This window comes from Malaclemys terrapin, chromosome 23, assembly GCF_027887155.1.
Source record: "Malaclemys terrapin pileata isolate rMalTer1 chromosome 23, rMalTer1.hap1, whole genome shotgun sequence".
Taxonomy (NCBI): domain Eukaryota; kingdom Metazoa; phylum Chordata; order Testudines; family Emydidae; genus Malaclemys; species Malaclemys terrapin.
In genome coordinates this window covers 3,644,013-3,668,602 of record NC_071527.1, presented here as the reverse complement: position 1 = coordinate 3,668,602, position 24,590 = coordinate 3,644,013, and the positions used below count along the sequence as shown (strand labels likewise).

At 61.7% G+C, this 24,590-nt stretch overlaps 1 protein-coding gene across 1 annotated transcript; it reads left to right on the top strand.

The window, feature by feature from the left end:
• Positions 1–429: 429 nt before the first annotated feature.
• Positions 430–24,571, top strand: DCTN2 (dynactin subunit 2). Its single transcript, XM_054012413.1, has 14 exons — positions 430–532; positions 2,705–2,773; positions 18,895–18,991; positions 19,320–19,381; positions 20,184–20,282; positions 20,645–20,805; positions 21,463–21,616; positions 22,414–22,479; positions 22,619–22,657; positions 22,940–23,017; positions 23,497–23,568; positions 23,884–23,986; positions 24,085–24,176; positions 24,284–24,571. The coding sequence occupies exons 1-14, from the start codon at positions 497–499 to the stop codon at positions 24,368–24,370; spliced, it is 1,215 nt and encodes a 404-aa protein (XP_053868388.1). The 5' UTR covers positions 430–496; the 3' UTR covers positions 24,371–24,571.
• The last annotated feature ends 19 nt before the right edge of the window (positions 24,572–24,590 follow it).

Genomic DNA, 24,590 nt, shown 5'->3' with positions numbered 1-24,590 from the left:
CCCATCTGCAGCCCCACAGCCCAGCCCCACATATCCCCCTCCAGCCCCACAGCCCAGCCCCACATCTCCCCATCTGCAGCCCCACAGCCCAGCCCCACATCTCCCCATCTGCAGCCCCACAGCCCAACCCCACATATCCCCATCCAGCCCCACAGCCCAGCCCCACATCTCCCCATCTGCAGCCCCACATCTCCCCAACTGCAGCCCCACAGCCCAGCCCCACATATCCCCATCCAGCCCCACAGCTCCCCATCTGCAGCCCCACAGCCCAGCCCCACATCGCCCCTCCAGCCCCACAGCCCAGCCCCACATCTCCCCCTCCCCACCCTGCACCCCAGCCCCACATCCACCCCCAGACTACAACTCCCAGGCTGCCCCGCGCGGCCGGGATCTCGTCGGCCCCCGCCCTCCCCTGACGCTCTCGCGAGATTAGCGGCTCCTCCCTGAGTCCCGGCCCCGGTGACTCCAGCTCAGGCCCCGACCCGGCCCCGCCGCCATGGCCGAGCCCAAGTACGCGGAGCTGCCCGGCATCGTGAGTGCGGGGGGGCTGTGGGGTAACTGGGGGGGAGGCAGGGAGGGGGTGGGGTAACTGGGGGGGTGGGGGCAGGTCTGTTGGGGGGCTGTGGGGGGAGGGGAGAGGTAGGGATAACTGGGGGAGGCAGTGAGTGGGTGGGGGTAACTGGGGGGCTGGGGGGGATCTGTGGGGGGAGGGTGGTTGGGGGGCTGGGGGGAGAGGGGTGGGGTAACCGAGGGAGGCAGTGAGTGGGTGGGGGTAACTGGGGGGCTGGGGGGGATCTGTGGGGGGAGGGTGGTTGGGGGGCTGGGGGGAGAGGGGTGGGGTAACCGAGGGAGGCAGTGAGTGGGTGGGGGTAACTGGGGGCCGTGGGGGGAAGGGTGGGGTAACTGGGGGGGGCTGTGGGGTAACTGGGGCGGGTGGTTGGGGGGCTGGGGGGAGGCAGTGAGTGGGTGGGGGTAACTGGGGGGCTGGGGGGGATCTGTGGGGGGAGGGTGGTTGGGGGGCTGGGGGGAGAGGGGTGGGGTAACCGGAGGGAGGCAGTGAGTGGGTGGGGGTAACTGGGGGGCCGTGGGGGTAACTGGGGGAGGGTGGTTGGGGGAGAGGTCACTTCTGTCCCTGGAGCCCCCTGTGCTGTTGGGCGCTCCCCGCCAATCCCCGGTGCGTGGGGGATGTTCCCAAATGGGGCGTTGCGGTTTGATGCGAGTGAGGGGGTGAAGTCCCAGCCTAGCTCCCCCCAGGGCGCTGCTGGCCCGAGTGCTGCTCTGTCTCCTTCTCATGGGGCCCGGCACTTCCCCTGGCACCCGATTTTAGCCCCCCGGACTCCCTCGGCACCAAGCTCTGGGCTTCCCACCGTTCTGCTGGGAGCTGGTTTCCTGGGTCTCCCTTCCCATCCCGCAAACACCGGCGCTTGCGGTTCCTGCTCTGGCGTGTCAGAGCATCCTTTGTACGAGGTAAATGGACCCTGAGCACCTGCAGCGAGTTCCACGTCTCATCAGGGAGGCAGTGTGGCCACGCGGCTAGAGCACCGGACTGGGACTCAGGAGACTTGGGCTCTGTTCCTGGCTCTGCCACTGGCCTCCTGAGTGTCCTTGGGCAAATCGCTTTCCCCTCTGTGCCTCAGTTTCCCATCTGTACAATGGGGATAGCAACCCTGCCCTCCTTTGCAAAGTGCTTTGAGGTTTCTGGATGAAAAGTGCTGGATAACCGCTAGGGACTGCTGTCTGCAGAGACACGTTCAGAACTGCTGGCGTTGCTTAGTCTAGCTCTGGGGTGATGTTGTCATGGGTGGGAACAATAGGATGCTGTTGCTAAGATGTGTTTGTCATGCAAATCTGTATGTCCTCGTTATAGGGTTACATGTGTCTGTCATTTGGGTTAGCCCAAACTTCAGAACGTGCAAAAGATTAATGATTGGCAGTGCCAGGCACCAGCTGGCACAGTTGAGGCCTTCCCCCCCCCCAAATGTTAGGAACTGCATCCCTTTATGAAGGAAGCAACATACTTCCTGGATGTTCGGTACCCAACAACCCACCTTTTAAGATCCATGGGTCCTACACGTGCCCATCACAACGTGTGGTGTCCTCGCCTAGTGCACCAAATGCCCCAGTAGCATCTATGTGGGTGAAACGACACAATCACTACGCTCTTGAATGAACTGGCCCAGAAAAATGATAAAAGACCCACCATCTCACCCGTGGGTGAACACTTCTTCCCAAAGCGATCCCTCCAGATCTGGTCTTGTCCTTGAAGGAAACCTGCACAACATCTACAAATGAGGAGCCTGGGAGCTTAAATTCATAACTTTGCTAGACGCTAAAAATCACAAACTTAAGAGAGACACTGGCCACTTCACCTTGAACGGTCCCTTGAAATAAGTGCTAACTACTCTTGCTAAGCAATCCGTCCCACCTTGTATTTAGCTGTGACGCTCTGAGTACATTTCCCACACCTGAAGAAGAGCTCTGTGGAAGCTCGAAAGCTTGTCTCTCTCACCAACAGAAGTTGGTCCAATAAAAGAGATGACCTCACCCACCTTGTCTCTCTAATATACTTCCTGGAAGCAGACGTGTTCTCTGTGTACCTGGCGGTGTGAGGCGGGCACTCACTTTGGGTGCTATTCTTTGCAATAAGAGCTGCGTCTGTCCAGAACTGCCAGCTGTCCTGACTAAAACGCATTTGTGCTTCTAGGCCAGGAACGAGCCAGATGTTTACGAGACCAGCGATCTCCCAGAAGACGACCAGGCGGAGTTCGATGCGGTAAGGTTGTGTGGAACGCAACAGCTCTCTGACTAGCGTTGTGGTTGGAGGGCAGTGATAAGTGGGTGTGCCAATCCCAAATCATTTCCAAGGCTGCTTTTGCCCAAATGACTCCCGTAACTGTGCCGTATTGGGTGTATACTCCAGCAGATCTGGGTAGCAGAAAGCTCATAAAATGGTACTGTTTTCAGAATAGTTCCTAGCAAGGAAGGTGCGACAGTCCTCTTCTAGAAATGCTGCCCACATAAACATCTGTTAAATCCTTTTCTTGGCCTTTTCATCATCCCAAAGGAGAACGTGCGTAAGGCTTTGGGAAGGAAATCTCTGAAGAGGCCCTTTGCTTTTCTTCATCACTTTCTTCCAAACTGGAATTGGGTCTAGTGGCAACTGGAGAGATTATCTGCTTTAAATGCAGTTGAGCTTGGTAGTCAGAAAGGGACTGTTCTCCCTTTGACGTGAGGTGCTCACCACGTTTGTTTGGTTAAATGCAAGCTAGTGGGGTGGGAGTGGGTTAAAAATCAGATGACATCTTGGCATTTTATTTTCAAACTACAAATATATATTTGGGGCATCCTGGAACTCTGGTCTATGAAATATGCCTTTGGGCTTTCCTTGCCAGGCATAATCCCAAAGAGAGATGGCTTTTCTTGTAGCTAATGAAGCAAATCCGGCTGCTGTACATTCCCTCCTGTGCCGTAGGGGTTTGGGCAAAAAAACAGAACAAAACCCCACTGTTGCTAACACTGGGGAAGTCTCAGTGTAGGCCAGGCTTCTGTGGGTGCTGACGCTTTAAACGCCTTATTGTCTAGCTGCACAGCGCCAGGGCTAAGCAGTGCAGTGTTAAAGATGGAGGCAGGCTCTGTCAGCGCTCCCGGCAAATGGAAAATGTTTGCCAGAAGCCTTGGTGTAGATGACTAGAAATGACAGCTGGCCAAACCCGGTCCTGAATCGAATGCGTTCGCTTTCTGATACGAGAGCAGCTCTGATGCTGCCGACCGTTCTTCAGTGATGCCTAATGCACTCCCGCGCCCCAGGAAATCCACATCGGGGATTTGTAGCCTGCATGAGGCTGCCCAGGGGAAAATGCCGCCTGAAAGCGTCCATTAAACTCTCAGTGTTTGGGTCTTGCGCCTAGTTTGGCCTGAGCCCATTGTAAAAGCGAACTGTCTAACATCTCATTGCTGTGGGGAGCGCAGGGTCTGTTGAACCTTCTGCGGGAGCTGTGCTCAGCAGGGGAATTGCAGAAGGTATATTGGCCTCATGGCGTCTTGCTTTAGAAAAGGGAGTTTTCAGGGGTGGGAAGGAGCTGACTAAAACGCCCAGGAAATGCAGGCTGCAGGCACTGAGGGAACACTAGAGGCTCAGGGTTGAAAGCATCTCAAAATAGCAGCAGGAATGGGCGTGCCCTGGAGACAGTCTCATTAACTGGACCTGGTCGGTGAAAGCCAGGGCTGAATGATGGCTTTGCCTTTGTCATCCCTGCCCTCAGATCAATGCTTACGTACCCAGGGGTGGGGCGGATCCACCCTGATGGGAATGAGAGGCCGGGAGCAGGTCGCTGGCCCTTTCTGGGCCTCGCTTTTCCCAGCTGTAAAATGGAAAGGATCCTTTCCCACCGCCCGGGGTAATGTTTACAAAATGCGTTGCAATCCTCTGGCGATCGGTGCCCTCCAAAGCACACTTGGTAGCTTGAGAGAGAACGGGTGAATTTCCCTTGCTGAGCAAAGACCAATGTCATACAGGTGATTTATCATGACCTATCGCCAGCTGGGAGTTCAGGGTTCTTTTTAGTGCTCTGCCCTGCTTTCGAAGTCCTTTTCCTCCCACATCTCAGGCCTCTGAGTCGGAACCCTTTAGCAGGGCACAGTTTAGTCAAGGAGTAGCTGCCATGGCATGGCCTAGGGTTGTGGCATCTTGTTGCGGCCCGGAGCTGCGCCCGGCTCAGGTGCGAGAAGGATTGCGGTCTGTAGCGTTTGGAATCTTGCTGGTGTTTCCGGTGCAAGTGACTAGACCAGGAGCTGGGAGAAAAATCACCCGGTTTTGATTGAAAATGAGCTTAAAAGTAGCAACCCAAGTTGGAGACACTTCTGCAGCAAACCTGGAAAGTAGGTCAGCACTTGGGGGAGACGTGGGTCTTTCTGCTCGAATCAGCGTCAAGGGTTTGGCTGATTCACAGGAGCAGACAGAAGGGGCGTTAAAAGAATGTTCTCCAAGGTGGGGGCGGTAACGCGAAAACCCTGCGTGGCCATGTTGTGTAGCACCCACAAGGAAGCGAGGGGGTTCCCTTCTCTGCAGCTCTCGCGGCTTACCTGAGGGTTTAACGTAAGCAGGAAAGTGGAGCCGTGAGGACTAGACTGGCTTACAGATACGGGGTACCGGTGGGAAACAAAGGCGTGTGCGCATCCTCCACCAGCCTCCGATGTAACGAACCGCTTCCCTCATTAGTCAGAGGTTTAGCTTTCGCAGTGCAGCGTGTTCCCCCCGGTGCCCTTCCCACTTTCTCCAGCTCGGGCTTGGATCTCTGCAACGAAGGGACCTCACTTAGGGGTCTGGTCAATTGCCTCTTTGCTCCGACTTTGCACTAAGGCTTCCCCCTTCCTTAGCTTCCTGGCTGTCCTGCCATCTTCTCGGGCTGCGACTCCTTCCCCTCCATCATGTTGTCACGGACTCACAGATCGTGCCCACTCTTGGCCCGTGCGGTCCGTGGAGGGTGCCCCTTTCAGTGCGACAGCCCTTCTCGGGGGTCCACTCTCTCTCGGGGTCAGGCCCCTCCACCTCCTGGAGCCGCACCTCTCTGAGCCTTAGTACGTCTGTATCTGCCGTGGGCCTCCTCAGGGAGTCCCCTCCCTCTGGACCCCCGGGGCCTCCACCCCCGAAGGGGTTGATGCAACCCTGTTCTCTAGCCCAGAGCGACTCTCAGACAGTGTAAAACAGGAGGGATTATTGAGCGTTGAACACAGGACAAGAAACTCTCAGGGCCTCAGGCCTGGCCTCCCTCAGCCCAGCACATCCCAGTCTCTCTGCATCCAGGTGGGCTCTGCCTGCTCCCCCTCTCTAGCCCCGAGCCCCCCTGCTTCCCAGCTGGGCATCTGAGATCACCGGCCCCAAGCCCCGCCTCTGTCCATTGTCTTCTCTCCAGGTAAACAGGTTCACCGTGGCCTCCTCTCCCCTCTTGTGTTCTCTGGCCCCTCTGGCTGGAACTGGCTGGTCAGATCTTGGGGTCCTCTCATCACAGCCCATTGTCCTCCCACTGGCTAGAACCGGCTGCGACTCCTGAGCTGGGCCTCCAGGTAGCCAAGTCACCAGTCACTGGGGTCTCCATTCTCCAGGCCATCGGCTGGGGTCCCAAGTTCCCTCTCCGGTCCTCTACAACAACAAACTCCCTCTCCCCTCACCTCGTTAAACCAGTAACACCCAGGGAAACTGAGTCCCACCCCCTCTGCATGCAAACCATTGGAAAACAAGGAAAAAACAAGAACCTCCCCCACTTCGTCACACATGTACACTGAACGCAAGCGCTGTCGGATGCCACAGCTCAGCCTTTAGACTCTCAATCAGATGGCCCTCTTGCTTAGCCCGACTCTTTGCTACTCCGTTGTGCTGGAATTTCCCTGAGCCCTGGGGTCCGCGTGGCGTACAGGGGCAGCACTGAAGAAGCCCTGTCCCCGTGCATGCCAGGTTACATGGCAGTCAGATAGGTGAATGGGAGCTGTGGGTGCCCAGCAAGGTGCCCCCACGTTGATTTTGTTGCTTGCCTTTGGCAAGAGGGTTTGAGTCACTCGGGCTTTCTCTGGGCAACGTGCTCTGCAGTGAGGCTCCAGATGGAAATGCCTTTGCAGGGTGGCTGGGAGCTGGCTTGGCTTGGCACACTCAGTTATCATCGGCCTACCTGCGTGGTGCTGTGTCCGGCAGTGTGGTCAGTGTCTGTGTTTGTGTGGCGCTCGTGATTGCTGCTGGCATGTTAGCCGCTTGAGTTGGCGCAGTCAGGAGACCAGGGTAAATGAAGGTGTAAACTCACCACGCTTCTGGAGGCTGGTCAGAAACCAGGCGAGTGAAATATGGAGCAGGCCCCGACACTGCTCCGTACCCGATGTGCAGGGCAGGCAATTCCTCTGCAACCCATGGCTGTGTAGCCACCCCGGCCCTGGCACACGATCCTACTCGAGAGCAGGATTTAACCCAAAGAAATGGCCCGCTTCTCCCAGGTTCCCTCTGCCATGCTGGGTGAGAAACGGGCGCCAAAGGGCACGGGGTGGATGCTGGCCCATGTGGGACGGCTGTTTCCCCAGGCCTGCTGCTTCGCCCCTGGGCGCATCCCCGTTGTAGAGAACTCCACAGAGCTCGGCCGTGACTCTGAAGTGGGAACTTCCCACGTGGAAGCAAAGCGGTTTTGTGGTTGCTCTCGCCCCGCCTGTGTCGAGGCCTTCAGAAGCTGGGATGGAGACCATGTCCCATTGGGTGGCCCCGTCTCTCTTGAATGGCCTCCTGCCTGTAGCCAATTTGCCTCCATACTCCCGAGGTCTCCCCCAGCCTGCCCTAAGGGGGCTAAAACTGAGCCTGTGCCCAGCCCCACGTCCCTCTCCAGGTGAGCAGCGGGAGATGCCGCTCTACCCTGGGAGCTGACTCATTGTCCTGCTGAGCCTCACTGGCCTAGAGGGAGCTACGCCCAGGGGCCGGTTGTGCCAATAATCTGACTATGAACCCAGCCCCGGCATTGTAGAATAGAGACCTGACCCATAAATTACACACCCGTATTAAAACAACACACGCTCAGACGTTTCTGCCCAAACCCAGGGCTAGCGGCTTGTTTTTCCCCTGAAGAGGGCACCTGCACTCCTAATATGGCCATTTCTATATTCGTTTCTATGTAGCTTTTAATTGGCTTATGAAATTCATTTTCCTGGCAGCATAATCTGATCCAGCCTCCACGTGTTACCCCTGCTGCAGCGGGGATAATTCGGTTTTGAATGGCTAAGTCTAATGTCCTTTTCTTCAAGATGATCCTTCCCAGAACAAGCTCCGGGCCTTTGCTGGCTTCGCCGCTGGCAAGGTTTGGTGGTTTGCAGTGGGAATCGAACAATCTTGCGACGCTTGGCCATGGTGCTGCTTTTGGAACCAAATCTGTCCTTGCACCTGTGCTGAGAGGTTGCTTGAAGCGTGGGGGTACTTCCACTGGTGCTCTGTGCTCCAGGCTATTCCTGGCTGCAGGAGTTAAATCCCCAGTCCCCATAGGCAAGACATGCTTGACTCTGAAGCCTTCAGGCTGCTTTTATCCTTAGGAGCAGATGCATGTTCTTCTGAGCTCCAGGTTTAGCGATTAAAGCCCAGAGGTTTTCGAGCACCGCTGCCTTGTTCACGTTCTTCCGTTTCCCCTTGCCCATTTTGAGCCCTGCATGCGTGTTACCCGGAGTGCTGCAGAGCTGGTCTCTTGGTAAATAAATCTCCCCAGGACGGTTCTCGCTACCTCTGGACCTGAAAGCTGCAACGTTATCGCTGAGACTAGATCTTGGTTCAGTGGAATTCCATTTCTGCCGTCCCTTTAAACCAATTTCAGCCCGATGTACTAAATGAGATTCCAAACCCGGGAGCCTGAGCCGCGTGTGCAGACGCGAGACGCCCCTTTCACCGTATGAATCCAGGGCCGCTGACCGGATGAACGTTAACTCTAATGCAGTAACGCCCCGCGGCAGCGCCCTGCTGGCGTGCTCTACGGTGTTTTTATTATTGTCTGCTCCAAGGGCTTAAAAGAGAGACTAGATTAAAAAAAATAAACAGATCAGCCTTGAACTCAATTGAAAATGAATTGCCCCAGTGAAAATGCCACAAACGGTGTCTGAATTGGGGACTTTCAACTAGCTTAAGTTTTTCTCCCTCCTCTGCCAGCAACAAATGAATGCAAACAGCAGCCTCGGCCCGAGTCAGTTGGTAGCAGCTGCTGTGAGCTCTATGCCCGGAATGGCACCTTGGCCTGCTTCGGAGAAGCCTGGCTTCTCTGGGCGTCTGCGACTGGCGTCTTCTATTGGCAACAGGAATTAATGATGCTGGAGAATTTCCAGTTGCCTCCCTAGCTAGTGCACTTCGGGTATTGCAGTGAGTGCTTTCGAGCGCAGCCCATGGGGCGGGGCCGTCCCTGCAGCTCCTCAGACAACCCCTCTCGTTTTGGGGTACCAGCTCAGACTGCTTTATTGTGTTGATTGACTGTTGCGCAGTTGAACTTACCTGAGTTTTCCTAATGCTCTTCCCCCCCTGCCTTTTCACTACCTTGCCTGGATTCTAGTTTGCACAAGTAAGACCATTACAACGCTTCTCTTTTGCATGCTTTGGAATTTGATTTTTGCATGCGGGTAAATCTGCACCGCGCTTTGTTGTGAATGTAGCGAAGAGTTTTAAATCCCAGTCGTTAACCGCCCCCCTCCCCAGGGGGGTCTGATTTCAAGAGGATTGTTGGGTTAATCAAGGTACGGGTGTGAAATTGGCGGGTGGCCCGGGGCAGTGTTCTCTCTCCCCGCACTAAGGCATGTAGCCGGAGCAGAGGAAAACGAGGAATTGGACGTTGGTTTTAGCAGGAGGAAGGTTTGGTTAACGGGATTTCTCGCCCAGAGTGGGAAGAACAAAAGAGGAGCCTAAATCCAGTCTAGTGCACCCGCACGGTGCCCTGCCGGGGGCTCTGCTGGCTGTGTGGCAGGTGCCCCGGGGTAACTGGCATGAAACGGAGCAGACTCGCTGTCCTGCTCTAATACAAAGGGGTGTGCCGATCCCAGAATGCAATGCAGCCTTTCAAAGATGGCACCCAGCCCAGGTCCCCCTCCACCTCCTGCCATGGTTACTGCAGCCTCCTCTTCTCTGACACCTGCACCCTCCTGGGACGCTTCTCCTCCCGACCATGCAAACTAACCATCTTTCTCGCCTGGGGATCGGGCCACGTGCCCCCGTCCCCTGAGATTTCCCACTGCCCCCCCCCCACCCCCCCACTTCGAGTTCAAGCTCAGTCGGCTGCTGTCCCTGGCCGGGCGCTAGCCCTCGCCACGTAGCCCCGTGGGCTGCTGTCCCTGGCCGGGCGCTAGCCCTCGCCACGTAGCCCCGTGGGCTGCTGTCCCTGGCCGGGCGCTAGCCCTCGCCACGTAGCCCCGTGGGCTGCTGTCCCTGGCCGGGCGCTAGCCCTCGCCACGTAGCCCCGTGGGCTGCTGTCCCTGGCCGGGCGCTAGCCCTCGCCACGTAGCCCCGTGGGCTGCTGTCCCTGGCCGGGCGCTAGCCCTCGCCACGTAGCCCCTGGGCTGCTGTCCCTGGCCGGGCGCTAGCCCTCGCCACGTAGGCCCGTGGGCTGCTGTCCCTGGCCGGGCGCTAGCCCTCGCCACGTAGCCCCTGGGCTGCTGTCCCTGGCCGGGCGCTAGCCCTCGCCACGTAGCCCCTGGGCTGCTGTCCCTGGCCAGGTGCTAGCCCTCGCCCGGTCAGTCGACGGCTGCTGTCCCTGGCCGGGTGCTAGCCCTCGCCCGGTCAGTCGACGGCTGCTGTCCCTGGCCGGGCGCTAGCCCTCGCCACGTAGCCCCGTGGGTTGCTGTCCCTGGCCAGGCGCTAGCCCTCGCCCGGTCAGTCAACGGCTGCTGTCCCTGGCCGGGTGCTAGCCCTCGCCACGTAGCCCCTGGGCTGCTGTCCCTGGCCGGGTGCTAGCCCTCGCCACGTAGCCCCTGGGCTGCTGTCCCTGGCCGGGCGCTAGCCCTCGCCACGTAGCCCCGTGGGCTGCTGTCCCTGGCCGGGCGCTAGCCCTCGCCACGTAGCCCCGTGGGCTGCTGTCCCTGGCCGGGCGCTAGCCCTCGCCACGTAGCCCCGTGGGCTGCTGTCCCTGGCCGGGCGCTAGCCCTCGCCACGTAGCCCCGTGGGCTGCTGTCCCTGGCCGGGCGCTAGCCCTCGCCACGTAGCCCCGTGGGCTGCTGTCCCTGGCCGGGCGCTAGCCCTCGCCACGTAGCCCCGTGGGCTGCTGTCCCTGGCCGGGCGCTAGCCCTCGCCACGTAGCCCCGTGGGCTGCTGTCCCTGGCCGGGCGCTAGCCCTCGCCACGTAGCCCCGTGGGCTGCTGTCCCTGGCCGGGCGCTAGCCCTCGCCACGTAGCCCCGTGGGCTGCTGTCCCTGGCCGGGCGCTAGCCCTCGCCACGTAGCCCCTGGGCTGCTGTCCCTGGCCGGGCGCTAGCCCTCGCCACGTAGCCCCTGGGCTGCTGTCCCTGGCCGGGCGCTAGCCCTCGCCACGTAGCCCCGTGGGCTGCTGTCCCTGGCCGGGCGCTAGCCCTCGCCACGTAGCCCCTGGGCTGCTGTCCCTGGCCGGGCGCTAGCCCTCGCCACGTAGGCCCGTGGGCTGCTGTCCCTGGCCGGGCGCTAGCCCTCGCCACGTAGCCCCGTGGGCTGCTGTCCCTGGCCGGGCGCTAGCCCTCGCCACGTAGCCCCTGGGCTGCTGTCCCTGGCCGGGCGCTAGCCCTCGCCACGTAGCCCCTGGGCTGCTGTCCCTGGCCGGGCGCTAGCCCTCGCCACGTAGCCCCTGGGCTGCTGTCCCTGGCCGGGCGCTAGCCCTCGCCACGTAGCCCCTGGGCTGCTGTCCCTGGCCGGGCGCTAGCCCTCGCCACGTAGCCCCTGGGCTGCTGTCCCTGGCCAGGTGCTAGCCCTCGCCCGGTCAGTCGACGGCTGCTGTCCCTGGCCGGGTGCTAGCCCTCGCCCGGTCAGTCGACGGCTGCTGTCCCTGGCCGGGCGCTAGCCCTCGCCACGTAGCCCCGTGGGTTGCTGTCCCTGGCCAGGCGCTAGCCCTCGCCCGGTCAGTCAACGGCTGCTGTCCCTGGCCGGGTGCTAGCCCTCGCCCGGTCAGTCGACGGCTGCTGTCCCTGGCCGGGCGCTAGCCCTCGCCACGTAGCCCCGTGGGTTGCTGTCCCTGGCCAGGCGCTAGCCCTCGCCCGGTCAGTCAACGGCTGCTGTCCCTGGCCGGGCGCTAGCCCTCGCCACGTAGCCCCGTGGGCTGCTGTCCCTGGCCGGGCGCTAGCCCTCGCCACGTAGCCCCGTGGGCTGCTGTCCCTGGCCGGGCGCTAGCCCTCGCCACGTAGCCCCTGGGCTGCTGTCCCTGGCCGGGCGCTAGCCCTCGCCACGTAGCCCCTGGGCTGCTGTCCCTGGCCGGGCGCTAGCCCTCGCCACGTAGCCCCGTGGGCTGCTGTCCCTGGCCGGGCGCTAGCCCTCGCCACGTAGCCCCTGGGCTGCTGTCCCTGGCCGGGCGCTAGCCCTCGCCACGTAGGCCCGTGGGCTGCTGTCCCTGGCCGGGCGCTAGCCCTCGCCACGTAGCCCCTGGGCTGCTGTCCCTGGCCGGGCGCTAGCCCTCGCCACGTAGCCCCTGGGCTGCTGTCCCTGGCCAGGTGCTAGCCCTCGCCCGGTCAGTCGACGGCTGCTGTCCCTGGCCGGGTGCTAGCCCTCGCCCGGTCAGTCGACGGCTGCTGTCCCTGGCCGGGCGCTAGCCCTCGCCACGTAGCCCCGTGGGTTGCTGTCCCTGGCCAGGCGCTAGCCCTCGCCCGGTCAGTCAACGGCTGCTGTCCCTGGCCGGGTGCTAGCCCTCGCCACGTAGCCCCTGGGCTGCTGTCCCTGGCCGGGTGCTAGCCCTCGCCCGGTCAGCCAACGGCTGCTGTCCCTGGCCGGGTGCTAGCCCTCGCCCGGTCAGCTGACGGCTGCTGTTCCTGGCTTTCCTCATCCTACCCCCTCGGGCGTCACGCCTGAAACGCGTTGGTAAGATGCTTGGGGCTTGGCTCTCTGTGTCGGGAGGCAGCTGGCATTGTTATGATGACACAACCAGACTGCTTGGGTCAGACTGTAACGTGGCATGCTGGGACCTGGAGCCTGCGGGCTGCTTTACTGTTAAAGGCGAAGGCTGTTGTCTGGCAACACGGTGATAGAGAATGAAAAAATCCCCTAGAAATCCCGTCCTCTGGTGAAACAAATCAGACTGAGGCCTACTTAACAATTCTGCTCTCCAGGTGCTGCCATGGGGAGCCCAGGTGACAGCTGGGGCAGGACCACAGGGTCTTTACTTATTTTTTGATCTGTCCCTCAATTTGTAATCCCTGCAAGTTGGCCCACTGGGGTCTGTGGGGGCCCGGCGTTGGGGGTGGTTCTTGCTGGGCGAAAAGGACCCTGTGTTTATTTCTGACGATCAGAACCAACAGTCAGTCAGGCGGTTTAATGACCTCACGCTAAGGGATTAGCGTAACTTCTAGCCTGTGAAATGAGCAGGGGTAGAGCCTGGGTATCCTGGCATGCCCTGTCTGGCCACCCCAATCTCTGGGGGAATCCTCGGAATGATTGAGGCGCCGTGTGGGGCCCGCTTTCCAATCCGCTGATTGCTCTGTCTCTCCGGGTGAGTACGTTCCCGCTGCAGGCTGGCTGGGCGCTCTGGAGGTGAAAAGCCCACCGTATCCTTTTGGACTAGCTTTCCCTTTCATGTCCCCCTGTTTTCACGGCAGCGCCAGGAGCAGGCTCACCCCGAGGAGGAGAAATGGTGCTCTTAATCCCTTCCTCCCCCGAGAAATGACTCGCGCGCCTCACCGGCTGGGGAAACACAGCTCTCCCTGCGGCCGTAGTGGCTCCGGCCTTTGTCTAGGAGGTGGAGGGTGTTTCTCCGCATGTCATCTCCACTGCGGAGCATCCCGTGAGCCTGTGTCGCTCTGGCCTCCGGCAGAAGTCTCCTCTCCTGAGGAGTGTGCATGGATTTTGTTGTTCCAATGGATCTTTACAACTAAAACCCCTCGCCCCCCCAAAAACCTCCAGATGGTAGCCACCGATTCTGGGAGAGAGTCTGGTCTACTGGTTAGAACAGCTGGGGCCCGGGAGCCGGGTGTTCACAGCCCTCAGACTGTGACTGTAGGCAAGTCAGTGCCCCTTTTCGTACCTCCCTCCATTAGCCCCATGGGACATTTTGAGGGAATGGGGGGTGTTGTGTGCATCACACCTGAGATCGGCAGTTGCTGTTGTTACCTCTGGGAAGGGTTTGGGGGTGATGGCCTGAGGAGAAGGTGCGCAGGTCGGGGGTGGGCCAAAACACTCTGCAAAAGGTGCCTCGGGGGCACCTCTGATTAGCTTGCTGAAAGCTGGAACCTTTGTTCCCAGTTCCTCAGTGGACGGGGTCTCAGCGTGGGCCCCAGATGCCAGGCGGAACGACCCTAGTTTAAGCCATGGCTAAGTGCTGCTTATCTCTGAGGGCATCAAATGGTCCCTCTGACTTCCCCCCTCGCTTTGGTTTGGCCGAGCAGCGGTTGCCCTCCTGGGCACTCAGGGTGCGGATCCAGGGTGGCCTCGTGCTCCTTGCTCAACTCCCTTGTCTGCGGGAAGAAGCAACCCCAGCGGTGAGTGCCGCTAAACCACAGCTCCCCTCGCCTGGCTGACTGCAGTGTGTGGCGCCAGCCAGGTGCCCCCAGCAGCAGCATGGACCTGCTGTCGCTTTGTCCCTCCAGGTGGCCAAGTCAGGCAGGTGTCAGTTCGGAGGTTTCCCTCTCCGCTCCCCCTCCCCAGTGTCTCAGGCTGGGGCCTCTTTAGCATCTGGCTAAAAGTCCAAAAGAAGAGTTTAAGCCCGAACTGTTGGAGGCTCTTAGCCGAGAGCTGGGGGGCACCTGGCACCACGCCACGGGGGTTTCATCGTCCGCAGACGGGTGCCGACTCCATTCCAGGCTTTGGCTCTCTCCAGTTCTCTGATGTCGTGTTTCCAGGGTGTTCTCAGGAGCTGGGGACTCCGCTGGGGTCAAGCTGGTGCACAAGGCAGGTCGGAAGCCCCCCCCGGGTGTCCTCTTCATCTTTTCTGCAGACCTGCTCCTACCCCGGCAGCGGGCACCAGATATGCCTGAAGGGGGCCGGGCTGGGGGATGGCAGAGTTGCCCACCCTCTGCAGAAGGCAGGTGGTGAGGGCGTTGGAAAGAGAACGCTGGTAGAAAACCCCTCCCAGCCTCCCCAGGGTGAAGCAGTACCTCTTGGCAGTCCAGGTGCGAGGCGATCTCGTGCTATGCTCCATTCCAGTGGCTTGTAGAGCAGGTAACGCCTAGCCCCCTTGACCAGCCGCACGCAAGCCGGCTAGCGGAATTAGTAGCCAGAAGAAGGTATCTCCTTAGGGGTCAGGCAAATGCACCCCCCTTTGGCTTCCCCCCCTTTGGCTTCCCCCCCCCCCCCAGGATTCAGGTGCACTGCTTGGCGTTCACTGAGGCCCCATCTTGGTTTTCACCCAGCTGCCTGGTTGGTTGGCTGAGGTGGAAGGAGGCCAGCGGTTTGGCTCCCGGTCACTTGGTGAAGGATTAGGCGGGGCTTGAACCCAGGTCTGTTGTGCCTCTAGACCACACCCGGCCTCCTGCTGCCCTGGGGGAACAGCCGTCGGGAGGGCAGCAGAACAGAGAGCAGAGGGTGCAGAGACACTGGGCACCAGCAGCTCCCTGCCTGGCTTTCCTGGGGCTGGCGGGATAGTGTCCTCCAGACCACAGCTTCAGAAATGGCCTCCTAGAGATGATGGGGGTGGCGAGGCAGAGAATTTCCCTGCTGCCCAATTCCCTTTGCTATTAATGGCTTTGAAAATGTCAGCCTAGCTGCCCGCCTAGGCGGAGGGGCTGCTGTGGAAAGCCCCTCCCTGCTGTGCCCTTGCATCCGGGCGCCTGCCTATGAGGGCGTCTCCTCCACCGCGATCCCTTCAGCTAACGTGGGTATTTGTCTGCTATTCCCTGAGCTGGGAGGGGGGGAGACCCGTCAGACTTTTCCACAGCTCCCCCTCAAACGCTCCTTCCCGTCCCGCTGCTACCAGGGGGCACCATCCGCCGTTGCATTTCAGTGATCTAAGCCCCCGTCCGTGCACACGCCAGCCCGGGAACGGCCAGCCATTCAGAAGCATAAAGAGCAGCTAAATTCGCTGGGGCCCCGCAGCGGGAGACGATGGAGCCCCTGGGCGCACTCTGCCGGCGGGACTAACACACGGGTGCCGCTGGCTGAATCCCGCTGCTCCACGTCTGTCCTCTCCGAAGCTCCCCATAACCTCGCAGCTCCTAGGAACGCGGCAGTGGTGCTAGCGAACTCCCCGGCCGTAGGCCGGCTGCTAGCTTTGCGAGATGGGGGGGTCCGTGCGTGGGGACTGTGTAAACTGGTGTGTAGTGCATGTGACAAGCTTCTAATACGATTTTTGTCTTTTTCTCTCCCCCCATTCCCTGCCCTCCTAACTTTTCTTTGACTTTCTCACCTCTGGGAAAACGCAAGGAGCTGGTAAGGAGCCTGACCTCTCGTCTGCTTGAATGTTCTGCTGAGCGAGCAGCTGCTGTAACCTTTTGTCTTTCCCGACCCTTGCTGCCCCGCCCCCCTCCCCTTGCTGGGGGTCCCGTAGGCAGGCTGTTCCCATCACTTCTAACCACTGGGCATCATTACTCCCCAGCCCGAGACCGGCGGCTCCCAAACGCTCGCAGTTCACGTTCTGCCTTCAGAAATCGCTCTGAAGTCAGTCGGCCCGTCAATCTCCCGTGTGGCCTGCGGTTTGGGAGCCCCTGTCCTGGACGGCACAAAAGCTCCGAGTCACCGTTCATAATCTCAAATGGCCCAGCCAGCGGTCCCGAGGCCTCCTTTCCCTGGCGTTCCAAACGCGCCCCAGCCGGTCCTCGCAGCCCCGCGTGCTGGAGGCTGAATGCTGTAACGGCATCTAAACTAGAGCAAACCCGGCTTCTGCCCCCCGCATTCCAGGACGGGCTGGAGAGAGCAGCACGGGGCTAGCTCTGAGGAGCGTCCCCTTCATTTTAATGGCTGCTTGGTGCAAATCGGGTCCAGTGGGCGAATCCATCTTGAGGGACTGAAACTGATCGCTGCCCCTTGACTCCCCAGGCCTGGCCCGGGTCCCCGTTGTGCTAGGACCGGGAGGTGGCCCCTGCCCCAGAGAGCTTCATGCTGCTCATAGCAGATTTTTCCAATATTAATAACTTGGCTGTTTCAAAGGGTGCCAGCTTTAAAGCCTTCAGCCCATTCGCCGTAACCTAACGCGAGCAAGCGTCTCAAACTGGACAGCTCCCGGGGTTTCCCTCGAATGGCGAGATTCAGCCCAGCGAGACTGGCCAGGGCTGAGGTCGAAATGCCCTAAAACCAGTAGGCACCCTGGCAGATTCTGACCGTGGAGGGACCATTCCCCGGCGGGGACAGTTTGGGTTTGTAACCTACTTCGGGGGTCCCTTTGTTTAAATGTTAGGGGGTTTTACAAGCCAGTTAGTTACTGTGGAGTGCAGAGCAGGCCCCCGACCAGGTAGCCCCGGGCGAGAGATAAAGACAAAAGGTTTCTCTTTAACCGTGATTAACCTGCCTTTGGTGTTCTCCTAGCACTAACCCCTAGGCGGGCGGGTTTCTGCCTGGCACTAACGCTCTCTGTGCGCGGGAGAGGCTCTGCTCTGGGCCTGACGCTCTGAAACTGCCTGATGACTAACTCACCCTCTGAGCACTGAGCAAATCCAGGTCAGCAGCCCCCAGCCTCCGCACAAATCCCTCCGCCAACATTCAGGCCTGCGTCCGAGCCTAGGCCAGTGCAGGAGGGGTAGGTTCCTGTGCCTGCGTCTAGCGCCTCCCCCCGGGGCCTGCCCCGTCTCCTAATCCCTGGAGAGCTCCATGCCCAGGGGCTGCCCCGTTCCGCGAGCCAGGCCGATCGCCAGAGATGGGCTTGTTCCCAGTGCGGAAGTCAGACTCTCATCATCCCAGGGCCGGCCCCCTGCGGGCCGTTAGGGGCGAGCCGAGGGCTGGGCTCCGTGTGCCGAGATCGAGTCCTGCGCTGGGAGGCAGGAGTCGCAGCCGGAGAGTTTGCTGGGGCTTCCCTCCTGATCTGCCGCGGGGGCAGCCCTCTCTGCAGCTCGGTGCCCCAGCCGTGTGCTCCAGGCCGTTTCCTTCACCCCGCCCGGCCTGGGACTCTCCAGACCTCTGGGGTCGGAGCCCCGGTTCTTTTCATGGCTTCAGGGCGATCCAGCCACCTGTTCAAACTGAGCTGCCCCCCTGTCGCCTGTACAGGCCCAGGGCCGGCAGCTGGGCATGGAGCAGGGGATCCCACCCGAATGCTCCCTGCGGCTGCAGGGCCTGGTCCCGCTGGCTGGGGGCAGCCATGCGAAGCGACTCCCCAGTGAGCTCTGAGCAGGACCGGCCCGGGAGGAGAATTGTGCAGGGACCCCTAGTGAGAGAGAGGGCAAGACAGGCTGGGGTGAGTGACCCCTGCTGGTCGCACAGGGGATGCGGCCCAAGAGGCTCCTCTAGCCCCCGGGGGGCCACGTCTCGTAAGGAACAGCTCAGCAGGTCTGTGATACCGAGAGCCAGTCACCCCAACCCAGGGTGACCCGTCAATCCATGGCCACGTCCCGCTGTCGGAAATGCAGCAGGGCGTGAGCCGCTGCGTTGACAGTCTGCGTCTCCTCTTCGTTGCACCACGGTTTGCTGGCGGGGGGGGGGGCGCGGGCGGGGGGGTTGAGTGAGCGTTCGCAGCCTGGCGGCTCTGCTCCCTCTGCCTGTTGGTTGGGAGCCCCCAGATCCCAGCGCAGCGTCTTTGCGGGTAAAACCCTCCCCGAGGCTCCTGTCGCTCAGAACGGCCAGTCTGCAGAAAACGATTTTCCGTATTGATTTCCGTGTCAGCATTTACAAGAGAGCCGGCCCTGCAAGCCCACGCCCCGCGGGGCCGCCCCCTGCGCTCCTCTCGCGGCCCAGGGCTCCTGGCGAGGCTCCACAGGACTGGCTGGCACTAGCGAGACCCAAGAGCATGTTAATGTTATCCTGTAGCTCCCCCCCCAGTGATATCAGAGCCCCCCTTTATCTGCAGGGACTTCGGAATAGCCCCCGAAACCTTGGGCCAGAGGCAGGGCCTGAGCTGAAGGCTTTGAGCTGTGGGCATTGAGCAGGCCTGGCTGGTTTGCACACCTGTCACCAGGGGCTATTTAAAGGGGGCCCAGCTGGGCCCCGGCCAAGTTATTAACATCTGGTGGACTCTGCTCCTCCCCGGGGCGAGGGCAGCCGTGCGCCTCCTGCAGCACTAAGGGCCCGTCGGAGGGCGGGGGTGTCCCTAGGGAAGTGCTCTCAGCTGTTGGGGGAGGGGGCGGGTGGCCCTGGGGTCTCTAACGCTGGCCTGTCTGCGCAGGAGGAGCTGACGAGCACCAGCGTGGAGCACATCATCGTCAACCCCAACGCTGCCTACGACAAGTTTAAGGACAAGAGAGTGGGCACCAAAGGGCTCGGTAAGGCTGGCCCGGGGGGCACCCGTCTCCTGCATCGCTTGGGAACGGTGGGAGGGGAGGCACCAACCAGAGCGACTGGCCAGTGGTAGAACTGAACCGGGGGCGTCGCTGTTGTGTCCTTTGATTGGTTTGCGGGTGGGGGGGGCACCTAGAGCAGTACAAGCTGCTGCCTCCCGTCCTACCCCAGCTGCCCCAAGTCCTTACGGAGAGCTGGGGAGCACTGAGCGTGCCCAACGGGGGAGCCTCCCACGGGGGTCGTGGCCCAGCGCCCAGCCAGGGGCTGGTTTAACGTCCCCCAAGCAAACTGCTCTCTCCTCTCGCTCTGCAGACTTCTCGGATCGCATCAGCAAAGCCAAGCGGACGGGCTACGAGTCGGGGGAGTTTGAGATTGTAAGTAACCGGCCTGGTTCTGTCGCCGTCCCGCTCTGAGGTGCACATGGAGAGGAGGGTACTGGGCATGCTCAGTGGAGAGAGACGAGCTGAAATCGGCACCTTCGTCCTCCCGCGCGTCCCCCGAAGGGAAGTTAAACTGTCCCCCGAGCCCAAGGGCCCTGGAAGCCAAGCTGGGCCCCCCCCCACTCCTGAGAGGGGTCTCACCACTCCCTCCCCTGCTGGCTGCCTGGGCAGGGACCGGACTCCACGACCTTTGGGCCCAAAGCGGGTGTGACGGGCTAATGCCCCTGCTTGCCTGTAGCTGGTTCTTGAAGGCTTTGGCTGTGCTAGTCACTGGCCTGGGGGGGAAGGAAATGCCCCTCCCTTGGAATAAAACCCAGCCGTGGTGAACCCCCTGGCTCCCCTCCCTCTGCCTGAGTGAGTGTCGCCCGCTGGGGAGGGGCTGCTAGTCACAGCCCCTCCTGGGAGGCTGAGGACCAGGAGGTATGGTCACCCTGACGCGATGACACTCCAGCACTGGGCAGGGCATCAGGACTCCTCGTGGCTGCTGGTGGGGAGCGTGTGGCCCTCAGGAGGTGTGAATTTGGCTCGCTCAGCTTTGGCGGGCCCATTTCAGGTCCTCCTCAGCTTTGAGGCTGGGTTTCCCATCAGCCTCCGGTAGAGAGGCACCCAACCCCAGCCCGCCACCCCCGGGCCTGCAGAGAGAGCCCCGTGGAGAAGCCGATTCCCCGTTGCAAGGTTAGAATTCGTTGAACCAGAGCGGAGGGGCCATGCGACCTAAACCCGTCTGTGTCGTTAGCTAGGGGAAGGCATTGGTGTGAAAGAGACGCCCCGGCAGAAGTACCAGCGGCTGCTCCATGAGGTTCACGAGCTGAGCACAGAGGTGGAGAAGATACAGGTAGGAGCCACCTTGGGCGTCGTGCGTCGCCCCCATCGGGTGAGACGTCCAGGCTGTGTCCCTCCAGTCTGGTGGGAGGCAGTGGTGTCTGGTGGGCAGAGCACTGGACTGGGACTCAGAAAACCTGGGTTCTGTGCCCAGCTCTGCCACTGACCTTGGCCAAGTCACTCCACCCCTCCGTGCCTCAGTTTCCCCATGTCAAACAGGGAGCCCTTTGAGATCTACGGCTAGAGCCGATTGCTCCCCGCCTGTGCCGCTGGCTGGGAGCAGAATTGTCAGAGCCTTTAGCTGGGAGGCGGCGGGTCCCCGTGACCGCAGAGCCCCACGCCCCGGCTGTAACGCGGCAGCGTCTCCCTCTGCAGAGCACCGCGAAGGAGTCGGCGGCAGAGGAGAAGCTGAGCCCCGTGGCGCTCGCCAAGCAGGTCGTGGCCCTGAAGCAGCAGCTGGTCTCCACGCACCTGGAGAAGCTCCTGGGGCCGGACGCAGCCATCAACCTGACTGACCCCGACGGAGCCCTCGCCAAGTGAGCTCGGGTCGGCTGCTTCCCCGTCCCAAGTGTCCCTCAGCGAGGGAGCGTTTGGAGCTGGGACGTTCCATCCTCGGGCTCAACCTCCTTTGTGGCGACTTCTCCCCGTAAACCGGGACCAAATCCCTGCTCTGGCGAGTGCCCGAGGCCGTATTGTGCCGGCAACGTGGGGGTGCCCGGGGTGGTGGGCGAGAGAATTCAGCCCCAGCATCTCCTGCTGACCCCTGGGCTGGGGCTGGGAGGGAGCGTCCTCTCCTGAGCTCGGCGCCGCTGATCGGAAATCAGAGACCGGCTGGCCCCCCACCCCCGGGGTGCTGCGGTCAGCCGCCCCTCAGCTCCCGGCGGGGCAGGAGCTGCCTGCGTCTGGTCGATGACAGCTTAGCTGTTCACTACGGTGGGGATGGGGAAGGATGAAAACCGAGGCCGATGGATGAGAGATTGAATCCACCGGGCTGTAGCTGCCTTGGAGAGCCCCAGGGGTGGTCGCGGCGAGGGGCGTTAGCGGGCATCACTGGAGCCTGGTCCCTTTGTCAGGGAGGCTGGCGTCTCCTGGTCCCCATTAACCCCGCCGGAGCAGCAGGGCCCTGTTACCTCCCAGCTGGCGACCACCACTCGCAGGCCCTGGAAACCAGCAGGGTCTCTTCTGTTTACCAGGCGCCTGCTCATTCAGCTGGAGGCGGCTAAGAGCCCCAAGGGCACCCCCGGGGCAGGGAAGAGCCCGTCGAAGGCCCCTGCGCCCGCAGGGAATATGGTGACCTATGAGCTGCACTCGAGACCTGAACAAGACAAATTCTCTCAGGCTGCAAAGGTGAGGCTGGGGCGGGTCTGGGTTCGGAGTTGTCTGCCGGGCAGCAGTGGCCATGCGACAGCAGAGCTGCGGGCAGGGCTGGGCGCCGGGAACTCCTGGGATCTACCCCTGGCTCTGGCCTGGGCGATTTAGCTCTTGCGTCACTTCGCTGGCGTGCCTCAGTTTCCCCATCTAATGCTTATTTACTTGCCCCCTGGGGAGGGGGGTGTTAATACGTGAAAATACCAGCCAAGTTCTTGTTTGAAAACCTGCTCGTGAGCCCATAGTAACATCACCGGGAAGATCTGTGGGGCAGGGCCCCTCTGTTCTGTGTCTACGGGGGGACCATGCGCAGATGGTTATTTCTTGCCTGGCCTTTGAGGCTGGAAACCAGGGGGCCTGTTAGGTCAGACTCTGCCGTCCCCCTGCGCAGGGAGGGCTTTGGCGGGCCCGGGAATTCAGAGGCTGTGACGAAGGGTCTAGGGGCAGCAGGGAGAAGGAAGCGGGGGACGGCTTCTCGCTCTGGGGTGCCACAGCTCAGCACAGGAGCGAGCTGCAGCCAGCAACTGCCCTGGTGGCTGGATCGCACCCGCCGGCGGAGCCTTGGGCAGCCGCTGGGCCCGGGCAGCCTTGGCGTCTCTTGCTGCTCGGCCAGCGCCTCGGCAGGCCGGCGCGGAGCTCTGAGCGGCCACCTGGCTGCCTGCCTGGGCTTTCTGGGCAGCGACGTGCCGTTCCAGCACCCCGTGCCCAGCCTTGCGGGTCGGGGAAGCAGGGCATGCTGGGGGCGTCGCTGACCTCTCCTCTCCCCGTTGATCTAGATAGCGGAGCTGGAGAAGCGGCTGAGCGAGCTGGAAGCCACAGTGAGCTGCGAGCAGGACAGCCAGGTGAGCGCCCTGCAGGGGGATCAGGCTGGGGCGGCCGTCCAGCCCCCCCCGTGCCTGGCGTGGGCATAGTGCCCAGGGCCGGGCTGCTCTGAAATTCAGGCTCCCGGCTCCACACGCTTGCATTCTCTCTTTCTCCTAGAATCCCCTGGCGGTTGGGCTGCAGGGAGCCAGCCTCATGGTAAGCCCGACTGCTGGGGCCCGGCTGGGGAAGGGGGTTTGTTACGGCCTCGCTGGTGTCTTGTGGAGCACCGAGACCCAGGGGGGCTGTGGGCTGAGGACCCTTCCCGGGCCGGAGGCAGCGTTTCCGAGAGTGGTCTGGGGGGATGCAGCCTCCTCCGGTCTCAGGTGGGGCGCCCAAGCCCAGCCCTGGCTGGGTCGGGTTCTGCTGGGCAGGGTGCAGGCGGTGAACTGCTGCTGCCCGGGGTCGGCATTCGCGTGTTTCAGCCCGTTCCTCCTGCAGGAAACCGTGGAGATCCTGCAGGCCAAAGTCAGCACCTTGGACGTTGCTGTGCTGGAGCAGGTGGAGGCGAGGCTGCAGGTGAGCAGCTGAGGGGGGAGGACAAACTGGCAGGCCCCCACCTCGGGCCTGCTCATGTCGCACCTGGGCAGCTCTGGCTCCAGGCCAGCCACCTGCCCTGGGGTGCGGTGACACCGGAAGGCGCCCGGCGCTGCCAGCCCGGCTGGTGGGATCCAGGGGCTGGGAAGGACCCGGCTGTGCTGGGTGTCTGCACAGGGCGCACTTGGCAAATGCTTCCCCTCCGCTGCCCTGGTTCTGGGGGTCCAGGAGCACGGGGCAGCCCCTAGCCCCAGCAGGAGGCAGCGGGTGGCGTGGATGGGTGCATGGCACAGAGGTGCCAAGGGACCCACCTTGCCCCTGCTGAATTGGTACCATCCTGGCTTCTGGCCCAGCCACTGCGGGGGGCTGTGCTGCCAGCTAGTGGGCAGGAGGGGGACTGGCAGGGCAGGGCAGGGGGCACCTGCTCCCCTAGGATCCTCACGTCTCCTTTTCTTCCCCAGAGCGTCCTGGGGAAGGTGAATGAAATTGCCAAGCACAAAGTGGCCGTGGAGGACGCAGACACCCAGAGCAAGGTCAGGTCGCTGGGGCCCCGCCAATGCCCTGGCAGCCAGTGCCGCCCTGCTGCGATCATCTGCACCCACACCCCTCCTGGGGTGTCCCAGGCCCTGAACCCATCTCAGGCCTGGCATGGCTGGCATCACCAGCAGAGGGGGACTAGGGTGGCACAGGCTGCTGGGGGCTGGTGAAGGGGGGAGGGGACGGCATGTGACGCCTGGTACGTTGGGCTGCCTGTGAGCTGGGGGGGGAGGGTCAGCGTGGACCTTGGAGCTGCCCCCTCCTCTGCCTGGCACTAACCCCACCCCCCATCTCCCCTCTGGTGCCACCAGGTGCATCAGCTTTATGAGATCGTGCAGCGCTGGAGCCCCATGGCCACCACCCTGCCCGCGCTGGTGCAGAGACTGGCCACTGTCAAGCAGCTGCATGAGCAAGGTGAGGGGCAGGGGCAGCTGCAGGGGGGAAAGGGGCTCTGTGCCAGTCTGCCCCAGGGCGGCTCTGAGCTGCTGCCTATTGGCTCTTGTCCCTTCCAGCCATGCAGTTCGGGCAGCTCCTGACCCACCTGGACACCACCCAGCAGATGATCGCCAACTCCCTGAAGGACAACACCACGCTGCTGACACAGGTGGGCATCCCAGCAACACCCCCTTCCCCCCGGCCTGGGAGCGAGTGAACCCCTGGGGGTCCCCATGCCGCCCCCTGTCCCAGTGCTACCCGCTCTCTGTCCCGCAGGTCCAGAAGACCATGAAGGAGAACCTGGTGGCCGTGGAGGAGAACTTTGCCAGCATGGACGCGCGGGTGAAGCAGCTCTCCCAATGAGCCCCGCGGACCCATACCCGCTGCTGGGGGGGCTCACTAGTCCCTCTGCCACCCTGCTCCCCTCCCCCAGCCCCTGCCCTTCTGTGGGGGGAGGGGGCTCTGCTGCTGATGACCCAGGGTGAGGGGCAGAGCCCAAATGGGGGTGGGGCTCACGCTCATCAACCTGTACAATTATTTACTATTAAACTCTGTCTGCTCGCACGCCTGGCCCTGCCCCTTC

Bases quoted from the DNA above. Each gene is read 5' to 3' on its own strand.
- DCTN2 (XM_054012413.1), top strand. From the start codon at position 497: ATGGCCGAGCCCAAGTACGCGGAGCTGCCCGGCATC. The intron at 18,992-19,319 runs GTAAGGCTGGCC...CTCGCTCTGCAG, and splicing joins AGTGGGCACCAAAGGGCTCG to ACTTCTCGGATCGCATCAGC. The intron at 20,806-21,462 runs GTGAGCTCGGGT...TCTGTTTACCAG, and splicing joins CCCGACGGAGCCCTCGCCAA to GCGCCTGCTCATTCAGCTGG.